The 21,256-nt window shown below is 42.7% G+C and overlaps 1 protein-coding gene across 1 annotated transcript in view; it reads left to right on the top strand.

Annotated features, from left to right (window-relative positions):
- Nucleotides 1-21,256, top strand: part of Glb1l3 (galactosidase beta 1 like 3) — a 44,045-nt gene that overhangs the window by 8,094 nt on the left and 14,695 nt on the right. Inside the window, exons 6-9 of the mRNA XM_005347454.1 lie at nt 971-1,079; nt 2,557-2,649; nt 3,530-3,611; nt 4,595-4,659. Coding sequence (XP_005347511.1) covers nt 971-1,079; nt 2,557-2,649; nt 3,530-3,611; nt 4,595-4,659 — 349 coding nt within the window. The remainder of the gene's footprint in view (nt 1-970; nt 1,080-2,556; nt 2,650-3,529; nt 3,612-4,594; nt 4,660-21,256) is intronic.

The raw sequence follows: 21,256 nt of genomic DNA, 5'->3' as shown, positions 1-21,256 counted from the left end.
TGATGACAACGTCTGGGATAGTTCTAGAGCGCTCAGGGGAACTTGATGACAACGTCTGGGATAGTTCTAGAGCGCTCAGGGGAACTTGATGACAACGTCTGGGATAGTTCTAGAGCGCTCAGCTGTGTCTCTGGCTAAAGGCAGGTCTCTTTCCTCCTGCTGAGACCTCAGGACCTTCTCTGCCTTTTTGCTTTTCTGGCATGTTCTCTCATCATAACACCCCCCTTCCCTTAGCCGGGTTGATAGAGACCCAGGTGAGAACACAGGGTCCTTTCCCGGCATCCTTCTGTGTGACAGGACACTAGTACTTCCAGGTTCTGCAATTAGGTTATCCCTGTGGCTCCTGGGGTCAGAAATCCAAACAAAGCATTTCTTCAAGCTAAGGATATGGGACAGCAGGTGATGCATAGCAAAAGCCAGAGCTTTAGCTGTGGGGAGTATTGGGGAAGCCAACTGCTCCATGAATGTCCTGGGAGCCTGGCCCTTACCCTCCCCAGTGACACATGTAGGATGTTTCTTGGCCTGTGAGCTACTGTTTTGCTTGGAGTCTTAGAACTTAGTGAAATAAGTGGCCATTTGTGTGAGGAGTAGAGGCCATGATAAGGGCTAAAGGTCGTGTTCTATTCTGGAGAGCTAAGGAGAATGGAGGCCTGGGTAGCATGGAAAAAAGCTAAGACTTGGGAGTTTTTCCTGATCAGTCGGTACCTCAGCTTGATTTTCAGAGCTGGGAAGGCCTCTTTCCTTGTCTGACTCACACATCTCTGGAGTCCTAGAGGATACTCTGAAAAGCTGATACGATACAGATCCCTTGTGCCCACTGAATATTCCGATGCTATGGTTATTAGGTAGACAGAAAGACATCCAGAGATAGGCGGCTCTGAGCAGAGACCTTTGCTGAGCTCAGCTGGCCAGACCCATCTTCTTTCATGCTTCCTGTTTCATGCACTAATATTTTGCCTCTTGTCCCCAGCTGGCTTCTGAGAGACCCCAAGCCAAAACTGAGAACAACCCACCGGAACTTTGTTGAGGCTGTTGATAAGTACTTTGATCATCTGATTCCCAGGATTCTTCCTCTGCAGGTAATCAATGTCCTTGCTCACGTTCATCAGAAAGAGCAGGGCGGCTGTAGAAGACAGCAGTCGGGATGAGTGGTTCTTCAGATGCACTTTAGTAGCAGGTTAGAGAATCATGGACTGCAGTGAGAAGAGCAATGGTTTCATACCACAGGCAGCATGATGGCGTCTCGAGAGCTCCTCCAGTCCCAGAGGACAGGGGGAGTTTCTAATTCTGAAGGCTTTATGGTGTCTGGGAGAGGTCATGGTGAGCTCCATTCTAAGTGACCTAGCTTGACCTAGCCTGTATGTCAGGAGTCACAGGTAGGGAAACACCAGGTAGAAGTAAGATGGTAGCTGAGACTTTCACAACATGGTTTATGAGTTCTCAGTCTCACAGGGCTGCAAGCTCGGTCTGATTTCTGAGGGGTGAGGGCTGAAAGAAGATCTGTGACTAACATTCACTTCAGAGAACCACTGTGGTTCACCATCTAGTAGGTCAGTCCCAGAGTCTCTGGGATATTACACTGACTTTTTACAAGTTAGGTCTAGACCCTCAAGTTAAGCATAGAACCATTGTTTGCTTCTTGTGCCTTTGCCTCAGAACTTCTAAAAAGGTATCTGGTGAGACAGGGATCACATAAAGTTAGCTCTAGTTCTCTCTATGTACCTGATACCTGCTAACCTCACCGATCAGCTAGCTCATTGACAATGGATTCTCTAAATTATCCTGTTGTCTTACATGGTTAATGTTGGGGGAAATTAAAAAATATATAAAAATTATGAAAAATTAAATTCTTCCAATGCTGTCCCATAGTAACTTAGTTGTCTTTTTAGGGGAGAACCATTTTAACCATATTTTTATATAACCGACTCCCCTCAAGTTTCAGCATCCACAATTGTGTGTATACATGTTCTTTCTAATACAAAGTATAGAGCTCCTTGTGGTTGAGGACAAGAAACTGATGACTAATGAAGCCAGCTGTGTTCTTCCTGGATATTGGTAGCATCTAATTAGTTCTTACTGAGCACAGGTTCTGTGCAACTTCCATGGTGACGTGTTACGTGTTGACAGCAATGCAAATCAGTCAGTTTAGAAGGAAAAGAGGACGGTCCATAAAAGAGAGGGGGCTATGTTAAGTACCTGCTCATGGGGTTTGGAGGGGGTTCATTCTGAGGCAGGAGGAGTGCAGAGGAAGCCTACACGATGGATTAAGTGGAAACATAGATAGTGTAGATGTGGAAGGAGTTCATAGGTTTGAGAGCTCATAGCTAATGAACATGAGAAACAGAATGGAACCCGCTGGTCCTGTGTCCACAAAGCCCTGTGGAAGGCAGAACACCTTGGCAGCTTACATGCCTGGAGATGAATGAAGGTGCCTGACTCCCACAGACTCGAGAGAAAGCACCTATCACTTCTGGTATCTTTATCAGCAATCCTGGACTCTGGACTTCTGCTCCAATAGCGAGGCTGCTTTTCAACCATCATCTGTTTGCTTCTCAGTACCACCATGGTGGCCCTGTTATTGCTTTCCAAGTAGAAAATGAATATGGGTCATTTAGTAAAGATTGGAGCTACATGGAGTACATTAAGGAGGTAAGAACAGTTGCTTTGTACACTATTTTTTCTTAACACTGCAACTTAATTTGAAATGAAGATGGTGTTTAAATATTACCATAGAACCAAATGTATTCCACCCTTTTCTTGGTTGTAATATACATACTTCCAAAATGTTGTCTTTGAGAAACTCAACTTTCATTTACCAAGCCTGTCAAGGCCACCAGCCCTCCACTGTTTTAGTGAAGTATCTCGAACCACACCAAACTGAGGTTAAAGCAACAATTTCCCCAATTCCTAAGTTGTTAATGGTCACTATACCTTCAAGTATTTCCCACTGCTGCAGCAGATAGCTTATGTACAATCATAGATAGCTCATGTACAAAAAATTTCATACATGTCTTATACATGTATAAAAATCATGATGAAACCTATTATTCTGTATAATTAATATATGCCAATTAAAAGTAAAAGATACCTGAAATAATCAACCTACAGCCACAATAGACTTACATTCAAGAATAGAATTACCATTCAGTTCATGATTGTTTAGCGCTAAGGCACTTGTATTGAAAGACAGTGCATATCGCCACAGAAGTACCAGGCAGAGCCAAGCCACTTACTTCCTGACCTGGTTGGGCATGGAAAGAGGAACGAACAGAATTGCCACTGTCTTCATTCAGAAAGTATCTCTAATGACCTAAAGATCTCCCCTTGGGCTCACTTTCTAAATTGTCTGCCATCTCCCACTAACATGCTGAGCACCAACCCCTTACCATATGGACATTTGGAGACATTTCTTACATCTGTTTTGTAGATCACACACCTTCCATCTGAGTCTTTGTTATCTAATTTCCCAATCTCTGCTCTTTGCCGTGGAGTAAGAAACGTAGATTAATAATCTTCATTTTCCCAACAGGCTCTGCTGAAGAGAGGGATTGTAGAGTTCCTCTTGACCTCAGATAATGACAGTGGGATGGAGACTGGCTCTGTCGAAGGAGGTACTGGCTTACAGCCACTTTATAGGAAAACCAAGGCTCTTAGGCAGTCAATAGAAATTGTAGACAAATATCAAAGAGAACTTATCCTCTTTCCCATGTCTATTGTGATGGATCCCAGAGATTTGATATGATACAAAATGAGGTTCAATATCAAAGTTCAGAGTTCAAATACTACATGTGTCATTTTTATGTTATTTTTCCCCTTTGAGCAGAGAATTGATGGAACTCTTCATTCTGAATCCATCTTTTATTTTTTTATTTTTATTTTTTTATTTTTTATTGGAAAAAAAAAACAAAAATTTCCACCTCCTCCCAGCCTCCCATTTCCCTCCCCCCCACTCCTCTCCCCTTTCCCCAGTCCAAAGAGCAGTCAGGTTGCACAGGTAAGTTCTGGGCTGGTGCAGGACATGGATCAGGGTCCTGCTCACGCCCACTAGCATGGACAGTCACATAGGGAACTATTGGATGGGTGTAAACAAGCTCACCTCAGCCAAAGTACCAGTCCTGATATTACATAGTCCTAGACTCAGCGTAGATACTTAGCAGATCCTAAAGAATTTATTAGAATCATGAAGTGATAGTATTATGGGAAAATGCCAAGAGCATGTGAATGGGTCCAGGGACAATACTGAGGTCATCTAGTGCAGAGTGACAGCTATTGTGGACTGCTTCCTTCTTCCTTTATGTAGATCTGCTCTTATTACCATACCCTGGAAAGTGAAGAGTCTGGGATCCAAAGCCTTCATTTAGCTCCTGTGTGTTGCTGTGTTAGCTGCCCTTGCCTTGGTCCACCTGTATGTTCAAAGTGTGGTTAAATTTAACTGCCTTCATCATCAAAGACAGTGTTCCTCCGTGTGTGGTGTGGCAATAGCTAGGACAGTTATTTGTGCTTTGCAAAGTAGGTAACAAACACTGTCTTGTCACCCTGTCTACTCACCCCTTGTCACAATGTTTCAGAGGCACCTCTCTCTCTCTCTTTACAGCATTGGCCACTCTCAACATGGCAGCCTTTGAGAAGGATTCTTTTCTTAGGCTTCATAAAATGCAGGTGAGATTTTCTTTTTTTAAAAAAATTTATTTATTTATTAAAGATTTCTGCCTCCTCACCGCCACCGCCTCCCATTTCCCTCCACCTCCCCCTCCCCTGATCAAGTCCCCCTCCCTCATCAGCTCCAAGAGCAACCAGGGTTCCCTGACGTGTTGGAAGTCCAAGGACCACCCACCTCCATCCAGGTCTAGTAAGGTGAGCATCCAAACTGCCTAGGCTCCTCCAAAGCCAGTACGTGCAGTAGGATCAAAAACCCATTGCCATTAGTAATAGCCAGAACCTGGAAACAACCTAGATGCCCTTCAATGGAAGAATGGATGAAGAAAGTATGGAATATATACATATTAGAGTACTACTCAACAGTAAAAAACAAGGACTTCTTGAATTTTGCATACAAATGGATGGAAATAGAAAACACTATCCTGAGTGAGGTAAGCCAGACCCAAAAAGATGAACATGGGATGTACTCACTCATATTTGGTTTCTAGCCAGGTGAGATTTTCAAACAAGCCGAGTTCTATCTGTCTTCCCTCACGATTATGCTATCTATGCAAACGATGTTAGGGAAGACAGGAGTTGTGACAGGGCTATTACTGGCTCACCCTGAGCCTTAGTGGAGTTCAAAGCCACTTGATGAGAAATGGAGAGAGGGAACTTTCTTCCACAGCCTCCAATCATTGGTCAAGTTAGTGAGATTACGTTGGGAAGCTTGTGGGTCTTATGTCAGATGAGAAGTAAATACGGTTAGAGGGATCAAATGGTGACCTTCCTCCCAGAGGACAAAGTCAGGAAATGGGCCATCGCTGGTGCTTATGGGAAACTCGTTCTCATCTGCTGGTGCTTTTAGTAGAAAGGTAGTATTCTGGGCTGGTTGCTGTAGTGGAAACACAGAAGAAATATTGGTGGCAGGAAGTGGGTATATTTAAGACCAGCCCTAAGGAGTGTAATGTTTTCTGTCTCAAACCTTCATGTTAAGGGAGCAAGGTGTCTTAGTTAGGGATTCTGTTGCTGTCAGGAAACATTATGACCCAGAAATTTTGGAAGGAAAGGGTTTATTTCAGCTTACATTTCCAGCTGATAGTTCATCACCAAAAGAGGTCAAGACAGGAACTCAAAGCAGGAAACAGGAGGCAGGTGCCGACAGACGATCACCACTTACTGATTTCTTCTCTATGACTTGCTCATTCTGCTGTCTTTTTTTTCTTTTTATGTTTTTAAGCTTTTCATCTGTTATTCGTGACTTTCACATCATATATCTGCATCCCATGCATCGCTCTGTACCTTCATATCCTCCCTCTGCCCTACCAAACTCCCCGCAAAAACAAATAAAATTTAAGAGAAAAGAAAAGAAGGAAAAAAAGAAAAAGAAAACTGTCATCATAGGAACTGTCGTGTGACGCTGAGTCCCACAGTCTACCCTTTAGTTCATATGCCTTTCCTTGTAGGTGTTCATTGCAAAGAGTCATAGGTATGATTCAAGGTTTCTGGTTTCTGATACACTATCAGTACTGGGCCCTCTCTGGTAGTCCTCTTGGGTAATATGTTGTTTTGTGTCATTGAGATCCTGCAAGTTTGGATCTGCAGGACCAATCCCTTCACATGCTCCAGCAGATCATAGATGGTGTGGGTGTTGGGGTGGGTGACCCCATAGCCCTGGTTCTGGGCCTAATTGGTTCCAGAGTTGGTCAGCCCGCCAGCTTTCCCTTGTCCTCACCACCAGGGTAGCTCTCCAGCACTGCCCTGGCTAGTTCAACCTATGCAGCAAGGAGCAAGGGGCAGGACCAGTTCTCAGGCTTTCCTGCCCTCAGGGCTGGATCACACACATTTCTGCTATAAGGGTCAGCTCCTACTGTGTTGCCTAGGTGAGGGATAGGGGCCACTCTCCCCTGTGCTGCCAAGCTGGTGAGGGGCTATGCCATCTTTCCTCTTGCTATAGGTGGTGAGAGGTGAGGGAGGGGGGAGGGCATCTTTGCCTCACCCATGCCGCCACACGGCAGACAAGGGCAGTGGGACCAGATCTGCCATTCTCATGCCCTCAGGGTCAGCATGCCCACAGACACTCCAGTGTCGGTCAGTTTTACCCTGCTGCCCTGGGGAGGTGTAGGACTGTTCTGAATACTGGAGCTGGTGATGGTCAGGGCCAGTTATCCCTAGTGTTGCAGCCAATGAGGGGCGGGCCATTTTTTGCAGCCCTATCCTATTGATCTTCAATATTGACAGGAACCATAGACATCAACACAGGCCACAGTTGCAGCAGTGCCATGCACCCAGTGGTGACAGCTCATGCCTAGACACAACACTGCCATGAGTGGCAAGCAAGCTACTCATCTCAGCCTGTTCCTCACTGCTTTCATCTTTTCCATTCTGCCTTTCTCAATAGGACATGAACCTCTCTCTCTCTCTCTCTCTCTCTCTCTCTCTCTCTCTCTCTCTCTCTCTCTCACACACACACACACACACACACACACACACACACACACATCCTCCACCATAAATTTGCTTACTATAATAGTGCCAAACCACCATTGCCACAGGCACCAGGCAGGCCTCTCTTTTCTCCCCTCCACTCAGGGTAGGCATGTGGGTCTCCTTTTCCCACTCAGTCTTAAGGGTGATGGTCAGGGTCGTGTTTTTTCTTTGCTGCTCTTGGTAGTCAGCCTGCATTCTTATAGACTACATGATCACCAGTGCACAGATGACACCACCCACAATGAGTTGGACCTTCCACCAAAAATCACTAATTAAGAAAATACCATGTTCACTTTGACAGCACGTACATTAATATTGGAATGATAGAGTGAAGATTAGCATGCACCTGAGAAAAAGGTGGGAGTTGGTGGCATGTGCCTTTGATCCCAGCATTAGGGAGGCAGAGATAGGCAGACCCCTATGAGTTTAAGGCTAGACTGGTCTACAAAGTAGAAGTCATGGATGTTACACAGAGAAAGTCTGTCCAAAACAACAACAACAACAACAACAACAACAACAACAACAACAACAACAACAAATCAAACAGCCATGCAGTTGGATCTTGTTCAAGCATTTTCTCAATTGAGGATCCCCCTTTCAGATAACTCTAGCTTATGTCCAGTTGACATAAGACTAGCCAGCATACATAATTAGTCATTAAAGGCTTTTGTAGAATATTTGGTAGAAAATCCTGCAGTTGGTGGAATCTTCATGTACAGCCTCTTTTTTCTTTGAAGTGGTATTGAGTAGAATGTTTTATTCAAAATATAGTCTCTTGTCTTTTACTCTGAAATTCGAAGTTGGTCAGAATCTTTCTTGGGTTGTATCTTCCATGTTTTAACTCAGATAAAAAAGTATTCGCTCTCTCTTCTCCCTTCATTTCTTTCTTTCTTTCTTTCTTTCTTTCTTTCTTTCTTTCTTTCTTTCTTTCTCTCTCTCTCTCTTTCTTTCTTTCGCATGTATGCTAGCTGAGGATGGGGGAGATAACTTACATTAGTTATCATGTGTTTAGAATAAATACATAAGCTCTTCTTTCAGTTCCAGGGAGGATGTGAGGAGAGGTTAGAAATATCTTCCTCGCCGGGCGATGGTGGCGCACGCCTTTAATCCCAGCACTCGGGAGGCAGAGGCAGGCGGATCTCTGTGAGTTTGAGACCAGCCTGGTCTACAGAGCTAGTTCCAGGACAGGCTCCAAAGCCACAGAGAAACCCTGTCTCGAAAAACCAAAAAAAAAAAAAAAGAAAAGAAATATCTTCCTCTGTAGTCAGTGAGGTATTGGTCCTTAGTAGTATACACAGAGTTCTTTCTACCTTTACTTTTTTAGAAAACTTTGTGTGTGTGTGTTATAGGTACATGTGTATCATGGTGCATGTGTGGAGGTCAGATAACAACTTTGAGGAGCAGGTTCTCTCCTTTCACATTTACCTGGTTTTTGGAGATCAAACCAAGTCTGCCAGGCTTTTATGGCAAGAGGGATTACCCAATGAGCCATCTCTTCATGCTCTGTTCACTTTTTAGCTGTTGGTCAGTGCTTTAGGTTCCAGGTTTTATCAGCATCTTTTATCGTGAGTAAATGGGATGGAGTGGCCCATCCTTTGAATGTGAAAATCCAGAAAGCACAAATTAATAGAAAGGCATCAGAATGTGGCTGAATTGCTGTACCTCCTGTTTAATTCCAGCTTCATCTTCAAACTTACCAGATATAGCAATTATCATAGAGGCTAGAAAGTCTCTATCATACACAATTTTAAAGGGAATTAGGTCTGGGTTTGGGAGTCACACTCATCTAGAACTGGACCATTGAAAGTTTAGTAGGTATTTTGAAAAGGTAGCTTTCTTTAATTAAAGTTTTTTATCTTTATTTTCTGTTTGAGTGTTTTGCTTTTCTGTATGTAAGAGCTCTACCAGTGTGTAGTACTTCCAGAGAACAGAAGAGAGCAGTGGGTCCCTTAGAACTGGAGTTACTGTTGGTTGTAAGCTACCATGTGGGTGTTGGGGCACAGAACCCCAGCCTAGAGCAGCCAATGATTTTAACTGCTGACTCTTCTCTCCAGCTGCACCTTTGCTATTGTTTTTGTTATTGCTTTGTGTTTTATGGGACAGATTTTCTCTGTGTAACAGCCATGGATGCCCTGAAACTCACTCTGCAGACCAGGCTGGCCTCGAACTCGCAGAAATCTGTCTGCCTCTCTTTCCTGAGTGCTGAGTGCTCCATTGTCTGGTCAGCTCCTCCTTATTAAGCAAATAGTTCATCTTTTTCATTTTTCCCAAATGCTGTTCATACAAAAGCTGTTTGATGGAATAGATCACACTAACCTAAAGATTCCCTAATAACCCAAATCTGAGAATGTCCATGACAAATGTAATCTTTAGGTTATTTGGAAATCTTTGCTCACCATTTAGGTGATGTCAGAAACAAAGAATTGCTTTTTTACTGTCTTGAATAGTGCTTGGTACCATACATCTGGAAAGAATTTCCTTGAGTAAGATTTAATTATTATTGTTTTTATTATTATTTATTATTTTATTATTATTATTATTATTATTATTGTAGTTGTTTTCTCAGTTCTAGAATGCCTATCTCACCAGCCTGAAACCTGATATTTCCCCGTTCATTTGCTGTTGACCAGTATCTCCTCTTTTCTTCCAACAGTATTGGTACCTAATGGGGCAGAAGTACACAGTCTCAGAGAATTCTAAAGTCTTCAGCTAAAATCTCACCAAAGATAATAGGAGAATTTTTAATATAACTTTTCGTATTTCATACATGGGTAAAATGTTTTGATGCTATTCACCACCCCTACACCTACCCCTAATTCTCCCTAGATCTATCCCCAGGTCACCTCCTTCTCACTTTATGCCATCCTTTTTTAAAACTTTATTTCCTCCTTTTGTTTTAAATAAACTATGGAGTTAAATATACTCATATACTCAGTGGTAGGTAGTGGGGCCATCCACTGGTGCTTGAGCCCCAGAACCATACCCTTAAAGAAACAGGACTCTCCCTCCCCCTACTCATCAACTGTCAGTCCTCAGCTAGGGTTGCTGCTTGTGAGCCCCTCTGTTCCCTGTGTTGGACTATTGACTGGATTGTTCTAGGCAAGTCTTGTGCAGGCAAACAAGGAGAGCTTTTGAAATTTTGAGATGAAAGCACCCAGGAGTATTAGGAGGCTTTTGATGCTGGATTCTTGTTTTCAAAAGCAAACAACAATCTTTGCCTTTGTCTTCAAGTATGCTGTAAAAACAAACAAACAGTAAAACCAACACCAAAATAAAAAATAAAAATTCCCCAAGCAAGCAAACAAAACCTAAAGTAAAAGCTACTCACCAAATACACACACACACACACACACACACACACACACACAGAGAGAGAGAGAGACAGAGACAGAGACAGAGACAGAGAGAGAGACAGAGAGAGTGAGAAACAAACCTCAGAACAATACTGAAGGACCAAATTGAAAACTACCCGGTATTTCCTAGTATAACAGTGGTTGAAGAATTTCATGATGGAATGAATATATTATACAACATGTTTATAGTCCTCAAATTTGAAAAGACCTATATTCATTTTTATGGCTTTTTTAAACTTTCAGAATTTTAGTGTTAGAGGGCAATTGACATGCCAGATTATTTCACACTTAAGAATTTTTCGTTGTTTTTATTGAGTTATACATTTTTCTCCACTCCCCTCCCTTACTTCCTTCTCCTCTTCTACCCTCTCCCATAACCCCCATGCTCCCAATTTACTCAGAAGATCTTGTCTTTTTCTCCTTTCTATGTAGATCCATGTATGTCTCTCTTAGGGTCCTCTTTTTCCCAGGTTTTCTGGGGCTATGGATTGTAGGCTGGTTTTTCTTTGTTTTATGTCTAAAAGCCACTTATGCATGAGTACATTTGATTATATTTGGTTTTCTGGGTCTGGATTACCTCACTTAATATGTTTTTTTAGATCCATCCATTTGCCTGTAAATTTCAAGATGTCATTATTTTTACTACTGAGTAGTACAGTAGTCCATTGTGTAAATGGACCACATTTTCTTTACCCATTCCTTGTTTGAGGGGCATCTAGGTTATTTCTAGGTTCTGACAACTCTGAATAATGCTGCTATGAACATAGGTGAGCACATATTCTTAAGGAAGTTTGCAATACTGTCTGAATTCTTTCCAAAGACTCTTATTTGGGGAATGTCTCCTTCCTCTGAGAGTCTGTAATTATCATTTTAAATTCAGATTTTGCTAGTTGTGCATTTGACACCTAACCAGGGGTCCCCATCTATCTTCACAGTCTAACTTTCTCATAGTGAAATGATAAAATGGCACAAGTTCCTAAAGGGCAGCAGTGGGCCATGAGGGACAGCTGGGTCCCACCACCTGAGGCCTCTGTGGGTCACAGGTGGATGGGAGGCAGCAGGTGAGAGACCTCGGTGGGTCGGCAGTGGGGCAGCTGATCCCATGAGGCACTGCGGCAGGTAGGAGATGGATAGGCATGACATGCAGAGTGAGTATTTATTTAGTGGGTTATGGAAGGAAAAAGAAGGGGGAGAGAGAAGGAGGAAGGGAGGGAAGGAAGGAGAGAGAGAGACAGACAGACAGACAGACAGAGAAAGGGAGAGAAACAGAGTAGGGTGAAGAGGAGAGGAGGCATGGCAACAGCCACCTCTTCCAAAGAGAGACAGGGCCCAGAGAGTGCAGGCTAGAAGCAGAAGGAAGATCTGTTTGCCTTGGCAGAATTGGGGAGTGGACGGGGCTTGTTTCTTAGAGGAACAGGATAGACCATTACATTCCCATCTCTCTCTCTTTTTTTTTTATAATAAAAAGGCAGGAGATTAGGCACAACAGGTTAAAGGAATGGGATAGTGGATTCTCAAGACTGCTTCCTGCTTATTTGTGGCTATTGTCTTGGGGGAAACCTGAGGAAGCTGGGTGCTGGTCACATCCCAGGGTAGCTGGTCTCTTTGTTCCTCTCTAGTATTTATGGTATGGAATCCAGTATCTCTTAGACTTGTTTAGGATATTGGCAGAACAGAGGACAAAGTTAAATTTAGGAAAAAAAATTTTTTTAGGACCAGGTAATTGAGAGGGGTATATCTGACCTGTTTAAGGTGGATACTTTAATTTGGCTCTCTGGAACTCACAAGAAATTTTTGGGTTTGTGAAAACATAAGTTTTAAAAGAGCAGCATATTTATATCAGAATGACTGTGACAGATATTTTTTCACAATAAAAAGTATTTTTAAGACTATGGAAGGCAGTGTGAAAAAGACATTTGATAACTAGTGTTTGTCCTCACACCTTTATAACTTGCAGGTACACACCTTAATAACTTGTGTTTTAATTTTACTGAAATTTGTTTGGTGAGGTTGTCCTTTTAAATTGACAAAACCTCCCAGCTGTCCAACTGTATCAGAGATCTTTGAGAAGGATAAAATTTTACTTTAGTTATTTACTAAAAAATTGACAGAGAACTTACTTGGTTGGCACCTAGAGCTACTCCTCGGGGTCCTCCATGGTTGCTGAGGGCCATATTTGCCTTTTGCTGTTTATCACAGGGCCTTCCAGGCTCCAGAAAATCCTGTAGGTTAAGAAATCTGTATGAAGACAGGCCTACCTTTACCTGACTAGCTAGGCTGTCAATTCTAGCGATTCTATCTACTGTCTGAAGACCTTCAGTGTAGATGAAAGGCAGTTTTTCCCAGTGGTCAGCGAATTGCAGATGGATGTTGTTTTCTGCCCATTTGTCTTCTGTCTTCTTTGGAGGAAATAGAGTGCTGCTGCTAGGAGCCAATCTGTCTCTTTTTGTTATGAAAAGGTTTTTTTTTTTTAAATAATTAAGCATTTAAATGTGATATTCCCAGATCTCTGAGCAGTCGAGGGTGTTTACCAGGTATAGATAAGTTATAGAATCTGCCTGGAGAGCTGGGTCCAAGCTTGATTGTACTGGCTCTCAACAGTTAAGATTTATACTTGTAAAAGACAGAAAGAAGAAAAAAAAACTGCTTGTAATAGAAGCTTAATGGCAGAACTGACAATAGTAGAGAACAGCTTTTTATATTTTAAAGCAGGGTTGGATTAAATATATAGTATTTTTGTAAAAGTCTTAAAACTACATACCAATTTAAAACATGAAATTTATTGCCTTTGTGACTCTGGAATGAGATAAAATGGGCAGACAACTATAATATTTAACAGTAAACATATATGCATTTAAATCACACATATACATGCACACACACACACACACATTAAACAGGAATTTTATAAAATGGATGCTCTTGTTGGACCCTACCAAAGGCATGCCACTGCACAAAACACAAATATAACATAGTAAACATTGGAGGACCAGGCAGGGAATACTTCAGTAAAGATGGCAGGACTTGGTCACATGATCTGGCCCTCAGTTAAGATAGCAGTGAGGTCACAGGACCTCAGTTAAGATGGCAGCATTGTGATTGCCTTGGCAGGTTACTTAGTCTAGGGTTAGTAACCCGCCTGGCAGTTCAGTTATTCCAGGGTCACGGAGAGGAACTATCTGGAAGATAAATGGGCTAGGAGACAAGAAGGAGGCTAAGCTGGGGTTCCTGTCAAAGCCTCCGTTTATTAGAGATGGGGTGCAGCTTATATAGGGTAAGGAGTTGGGGGATGGGCACAGGGTCCTGGGCTCTTGCGGTGTGGTTCACCTTGGTCACGTGGTCCGTGTTGGTCACGTAGGCAGGAGGTTACCTTTGGTCAGGTCACTGTAGGCCAAGAAGTCACGAGTTGCCACACCTAGTTCCCTAGATAGTTTAGGCCAAGAAGTCACGAGTTGCCACACCTAGTTCCCTAGATAGTTTAGGCCAAGAAATCACGAGTTGACACACCTAGTTCCCTAGATAGTTTGGAATGTGGGGTGGGTTCCGCTAACAGATAGCTCTCCATCAGCCAATTTGGGTGTGGGGTAGGCTCTGTCAATAGAACGATTCCTAACACAATTATGGGTGTGGGGTTCTCTGCAGACTCCCCAGGGTGATGGTTCCTGCAATGATTTTAGGAGGAAATTGGCTCCTAACACAGTATGGTTACCTGACCTCAGTCAAAATAGGAGTGGTCACATGCTGTATGGAGATGCCATGTTTTTTGAGTGGTGGGAGTTTTAAATATAGTAACAAGAGCGACCTAGAGGCAGGATCTGTCCTGTTGCTGAGCTGCCGTACCACAAGCTGCCGTGGGGAGCAAGGCCTGGAATTGAAAGCAGCTGCCTCTTGAATCCAACTAATCTTGTCAGTGGCAGAGACAGAACAGAAGGAATGGGAGTGAGAGAAGAAGAGCATTTAACAGGCAGGTGGGGAGGGGCTGCCCAGATAAAGGAAAACCAGAGCCGGCGGGCCACTAGTAGAGCATTTAGAGATGGTTGACGTTGTTCTTCTTAAAACACAGGACGAACTTAGACAGACACACACGGCGGAACAAACACAGACACGGCACGGCGGCTCCCACGTGGGTCCACTTTAATGGGGGAGGGGAACACAAAAGGGTGGGGAGGTGTACAGGACACACAAGGAAAGGCAAACGAGAGAGAGAGAGAGAGAGAGAGAGAGAGAGAGAGAGAGAGCCTCGTGTGGCCCTGCCTTTTTAACGGGGAGCGCAAGGGTGTCTGGGAAGGATAGTCCAGGAGGAGTCTGGGAGTTGTAGTTTCCAAAGGAACAACAGTTGATAGTTTGAAGTTTTATATTCCATATAGCTGAAAGCGTGAAAACCTGCCAAAACAGTGACTCCACAAGGCCTGTGGGAGAATGTCTTCTCTCTACAGGCTGTCTGTTAATGAAGCCAACTGGCCCCCATTTGGGCAACTTGGAAGCCAGAGAGGCCAGAGGCCACTCCGAGCAGTCTCTCACAGTGGGGGACCATTACAAGTAGTCCAAAAGAAAAGAAAAGAAAAAGAGAAAGAAAAATCTGAGGGACCCCTTTTCCCATAGCAAATGCACTGCTCACCCTGTGCTGTGGTAGTGCGGGACGGCCTCCCTGGGTAGTCCAATCACATTTTTAGCTATGGGAGGCAAGCAGACATGAATGTCAGTGAAGGGCTCAACCGTAGCCATGAAGGTTGTGGTTGGGGCAATCCCCTTGTTTCTAGCAACACCATAGGATTGCCTGTAGCTCGTTGATCTATTCCTAGGGTTCTGGATGGGGAAAACTCACCACTGAAGCCACTGGTGTGTATAGAGGTCAGTGCTCAAGCAGGGTTGTTGTGAAGAAACCCAGTTCTTGAGTCCAGGGTTTCAAATGGCCTCAGTCAGGCCGTCTGCCAGTGGGAGGGAACATGGAGAGAGCCTGGCTGAGTCAGAGAACACCAAATGTTATGGTTTAGATAAAATGCTGCAGGTCAGTTCCTTGAGTGGCCATGAGGGGCAGCTGGGTCCCACCACCCAAGGCCTCTGTGGGTTCCAGGTGGGTGGGAGGTAGAGGGTAAAAGACCTCCGTGGGTCAGCGACAGGGCAGCTGGTCCTACGAGGAGCCTCCATGGGTGAGAGACAGAGACAGATAGGCATGCCATGCAGAGAGAGTGCTTGGGATAGTTTATTCAGTGGGATATTGGAGGAAAGGGGAAAGGGAATTGGGAGGAAGAGAGGGGGGTGGGGGAGGAGGGAACACAGGCTGAAAGCAGAAGGAAGATTCACTTGAGGAAGGGGGGGAGTGGGTGGTGCTTGTCTCTTAAAGGGGCAGGACAGACCATCACACATAGATCTCAGGAACAAGAACAAAAGTTCCTTAGCTGTTTTCTCAGTGAGATCTCTAGCATTTGTAAACACATGGCTTTTACTAATTGGAACCTATAGGTGAATTAGTTTTTTTTTTTTGAAAAGATAGAAAGTCATCAAATTACTTAATTTACATAATAAATTGTTTCCAGTATTAGAAATGGGCCTTCAGCATTTAGAGGAGATGATAAACATTTTTAGTTTGGCTTAGTTGGTAATCTAATCTCCAGTCTCCTAGTTGACAGTCATAGGTTAGAGGAAAGAGTCTGTTGCATTTCCCCTGTTACTGCTGATTTTCTGTTGTCTTGAACTGCTATGTAGTGAGAACAGTATAAATAGAACCCGTGTTCAAGAGAACCACCATAATTTGACTCTTACTGTCAGCTGTTCTGAGGGCTCCTGTGGGAATTTTGAATTGGCTCTGAAATATTAGGGGAACACATAGACTCTTTGGTGAATCATCTTCTAATTCACAGTTTCGCCTTTTCACCTGGTTGTGAACTTTTTCTCTTCTTTCACTTTACTTAATTTTCAGTCTTTATGTTCCCACGGACCTTCTTCCTTGGAATATGCACATTGACCCGGACATTCCCTTTTCCACATTTGTCTCATTCTTTCCTCGTTTCTTTTCTTTCCTCGTAGTTTTTATTATTGGATTTTCCTGCATTATGGTCTTTGAAAGCAAAACACACAACTTGAGGTAAATTCATTCATTCCTCTAGTCTAGTCCAACTCGTTGTGTCTTCTGGGACTATCAGGAGCATGTTATCCTACAAAGGTGATGCCAGCCATTGTTATATTCCCTGCATCAGCACCAATGTGCTCTCAATACACTTGAGAGCAATTTTATTTTAATTCTGAAGGGTTCTTATATGCTCTTCATTGCATTTCTTGTATTTCATTTAAAGTTATATCAGCTAGTCATGCATTGTTTGACCGAAGTTAGGCGTTATCCTGATGTTTGGATTATAATTAGAATCTTCTGATGTGTAGCCTCAAGCATCAAGTGTCTCTAAAGGGTTTTCTTGGTTGGTTGCTATACTTCTTGCTAACCTTAGCTGTCTGTTAGTAACGTTTTCTTTTTCTGAAGTTTGTAAAATATTTAAAAGATCTTGAATGTATACCTAGAAATGGTAGTAAATAATATAAATAGACACATGACTCAGACATTTTTTTCTGTGAATGATTTGTATGATTAGTGTTTTTCTGGCTTAGCATAACTGGAGCTGAGAATTGACTGTAAATTCATTAACGTCTTGCTGCTTTGTTCTTCTCATTCAATCCCCTGACCTGGTACTATATGTTAAAGGAGAGCATCTTGCCTCAAAATAGAATGTTTCCTATCCGGACTGAGTACTTGGTTGATTTTCCAAGGGGAAAATATGTCTGCCTATATTTCAAATGATAGGAGTGATTCCATATATGAGAACTGTGCTGTGGTTTCAACACTCACTGGAGATGGATTTAGAGAGTTAAAATACAATAACGCCAAAACCAAACAAATCAAACACACACACAAAACCAATTTATTATTTTCTGCTTTCTGCCAAGAAGCAGAATAAGATCTTTCACTACTGTCAGAAGCCTCAGCTTGGCTTCTTTCTCAGAATCCTTATTAAGCAGGAACATGAAAGATTATACATGATGGGCTGGAGAGATGGCTCAGTGGTTAAGAGCACTGGCTGCTCTTCCAAAGGTCCTGAGTTCAATTTGCGGCAACCACATGGTGGCTCACAACCATCTGTAATAAGGTCTGGTGCCCTCTTCTGATCTGCAGACATACAGACAGAATATCGTATACATAATAAATAAATATTTTTTTTAAAAAAGACTATACATGAGGAGCTTTATCCCATTTGCCTAACTTTTGACAAAATGATTCTAATTAAGAAATGATGCGACAACTTAAGGATCCTTTAGGCAGCCGTCAGTCACAAGAATCTAGCACATAAACTGGCTGATTCATGTTTTGGTAATACGCCACTCTTTCTCAGTCAGAGACCCAGAACAGTAATTTGCCCACTTAGTGAATATGTAGCTCCTGGTACTAAAACTAAAACATACATTCTAGGAAACAATGTTATAAGAAAAAAAAAAAGAAACAAAAAGAACTCAATCAAACACATGAATATTCTTCCTAGAAATACATTTTCCTGGAACTTGCTGCCCCCCTGGCTTTCATCTTACATTAACATTGCATACCCAGAACATCTGGAACCTCTGTACAAACCTCATACAGAGGAAAAGTCAGCTCAGGATAGCTTAGGTCAGCTTGTGTCAGCTCATATGGCAGAGTGACCTGAGCAAGGTCAGACAGTGGTTTAAGCTTCAAACCTGGAAATACAGAGCCCCAATGTGGTTGTACCTAGGCTGAAACTCATCAATGGGTAAGGCAAGATACAGCCAAGTGAAGGAAGTTCTCTAAAAATATCAAATGAGTATTTTTCAGCAAAATGAAACAGGTAAGGAAATACCAAAAAACTTAAGGTTCACGCTATAGCCCCCTGGCTGTCAAAATCCAAATCCTCTTCTTTCCAGCAATGGGTTATCTCTTGGCAGCCAGTGCTATGAGCTGGGAAAGAGAGACTCCTGGGAAATAACGAGTCTCCCAGGAGCTGCTAGAATATCCCAGAACCTGGGCTACAGGGCTGTCTGTTAGTGAGCAGTGGGGTCCCTTCTTTTCTAACGATTTGTGCTCTCCTCGTAGGAACTGAGCAGAGTTATCCATGGACTCTTTCTCTTGATTGGTTCCATAGAAGCTTTCAGATGTGTGCTTCATACTCTACCGGAGAACCAGGAGACGGAGAGGGGTGGAAAGAGATGGGTTGATTCAAGCTTTGGCTTGAGGAAATTGGGTCAAATTTCCTTCATATCTTCGTCTTCAGGGAGAGAGGGCTAGGTGTTGTGGAACTTTATGGAATAGTGGGTAGAAAATTTATAGCCAGGCTGACTCCTTTTCAGGGAGCTGCCTTTCCTCAAGTTTTCCCTTGAGAGGCATGCCAGGCAGGTCTCTTCTCTGGAGTGCAACTTGACTTTTTTTCCTGAAAGTCAAATTTGAATCTGACCTAGACGTCACACACACCTAAAAGGAGGGGCCTTTAAGTGATTGTGAGGAAGACTGGAGGAGCACCTGGGTCCTTCTGCTCCATTAACATACCAAAAGATATCAAAAGGGAAGCTCAACCACACTTCCTCCTGTAGTTCAAGAGCGGCTTGTTGTTTGTTGTTGCTTTTTGTTTCCTTATGGTTTCAGAGGGTTCAGTTGTGTCTTGTTTGGCCTCAAGTGCTAGGGCAGACCATCAGCACAGATAAGATGTAGAAGTTGAGTTGGGTTGGGGCCAAGGGAAAAATACCCTGAAGTGCCCACCCAAAGAAGTGACTGCCTTCTTTCAGCTAGGAATGCCCACCTCCAAAATTTCCCAGAAACTCCCATTACAGCGCTACCAGATGGGGAGCAAGCCTTTAATACATGAGCGTGGGGGTGGGGCAGCTCATAGTCAAACCTTGTGAGTAGCTAACATTTGCTCACCTCTCTTGTGCCAGGCACTATGCTGGGTGTTTAACTCTCCCTGACTCTCCCAGGGCAATGCAGTAAGTACTATTGTTGTCCCCCACTTTATGAGGAAATCAGGACCCAGAGGGATGCAGGAATTCATGCACAGACCTGGGAACTGATAGCCACAAAGAAGTGCCCCTCTGATTCAAGGAGATTCAACTGGCCTCCTCTCAGTAATAATTATCACAGGATCCGAAACCTCCTGCGATGCGCAGCTGTTGCTAAAGCCAGGTGAAGCCAGCCCAGGGGGAAAGCGAGACTGCTGTGCGCAGTGACCCTCCACCGCGTCTCAGTGACAAGATGCCACCTGCACCGTCTCTAAAACAGTCCAGTAAAATACCATCATGGACTTTTATATTTAATTTGGTTTCTATGGAGGGAAACATATGGAGCGTTCCCCCAGTCAATGACCTTGTGGACATATTTTTCTCTATTTTTTTAAAAATTAGATTAATATCTGCCCTGAGGTATTCTGAAGAACTGGTTTTGTTCTCTGAGTCTCTGGACTGCATTTCCTTTTATTTACCTACATATATTCTTTTTCCTGGTTAAAAGTTACATTATTGGGTTGATAATTTTCTCTTCCCAAGAACCTTATTGATATCAATTTTCCTATATTTGCAACACACTAATTTTGGTATTTTGTATTTTCACTCAATTCAAAACATTTAAAAATTTCTTTTGAAGCTTTTCTTTATTCTTTGTTTAAAATATGCTGTTAAAGTTTTGAATCTCTAGGGATTTCCCAGTCATTCTTAATTTTTCTTTTTATGTGTGTGTGTGTCGTGTGTGTGTGTGTGTGTGTGTGTGTGTATGTGTGTGTATTCATGCCATACTGCAGAGGTGTAGGTCAGAAGATAATTTGAGGTGCTTTTTTCTCTCTTCCCGCCCTGTAGATTCTGAGGATAGATCTCAGTTTATCAGACTCGAGTGCAAGAGCCCCGCCTGCTGGGCCATCTCGGTACTGCATCATTCTTTTTTGATTTCTATGTTAGTACTGTTGATGGCAAAGAAAAGGATTTGTATTATTTCTGTTCTTGCTCAGTTACTGAGATTCATTCTATGTACAGATTACTATCAGTCTTGGAAATATTCCAGGTACATTTTAGAACAGTATGTACTTTGTTTTTCTTTTCAAGTTATGATTATGATTTGTTTGCTCATCCATTGTTCTCTTAATGGTCATCTTAAGTATTTTGAGGGTCCTCTTAGGTACATCCACATATCCTATTTCAATTGGGAATTTGCATTTTATATGATATATTTTGTTGAGAAATTTATTCCTTTAGAATTTTTATTTTTCTGAGTTGTCATATGTCTAGTATAAATGTAGCTACTTTAGTTTTCTTTTAGTTAGTGCTTTGTGTGTATGTGTGTGTGTGAGAGAGACACAGAGAGAGAGAGAGAGAGAGAGACAGAGAGAGAGAGAGAGAGAGAGAGAGAGAGAGAGAGAGAGAGAGAGAGAATTAGTGTGCAGAAAAACTTTTAATACATTTGATGCATGAGCCGGGCTTGCTAGTAAGATATACTTTTATATCAAGAGTCTTCACTGTTCAGCAGACTTGAGAATGCTGGAGGAAGTGGAATAAATAAAGGTCTTAACTTGAAAGTGTGTTTGATCAAGAGTTTAAACATCCATAAGATAAAATTTAAAATAAATGCCCACATTTTCGGTAAAATGAGTTCTGGATAATTGGGAAATAGAAGACTTTGATATATTCCCATATAGTTTGTGCTAACAAGGCTTCTGCGATCACACCCATTGCCCAAAACAATGGTCAGGGCTCTAGCTCTAGGAACTAGGCTTCTGCGATCACACCCATTGCCCAGAACA

Source organism: Microtus ochrogaster, chromosome 5 (genome assembly GCF_000317375.1).
Source record: "Microtus ochrogaster isolate Prairie Vole_2 chromosome 5, MicOch1.0, whole genome shotgun sequence".
Classification (NCBI taxonomy): Eukaryota; Metazoa; Chordata; class Mammalia; order Rodentia; family Cricetidae; genus Microtus; species Microtus ochrogaster.
This window is presented reverse-complemented; position numbering and strand designations above follow the sequence as displayed.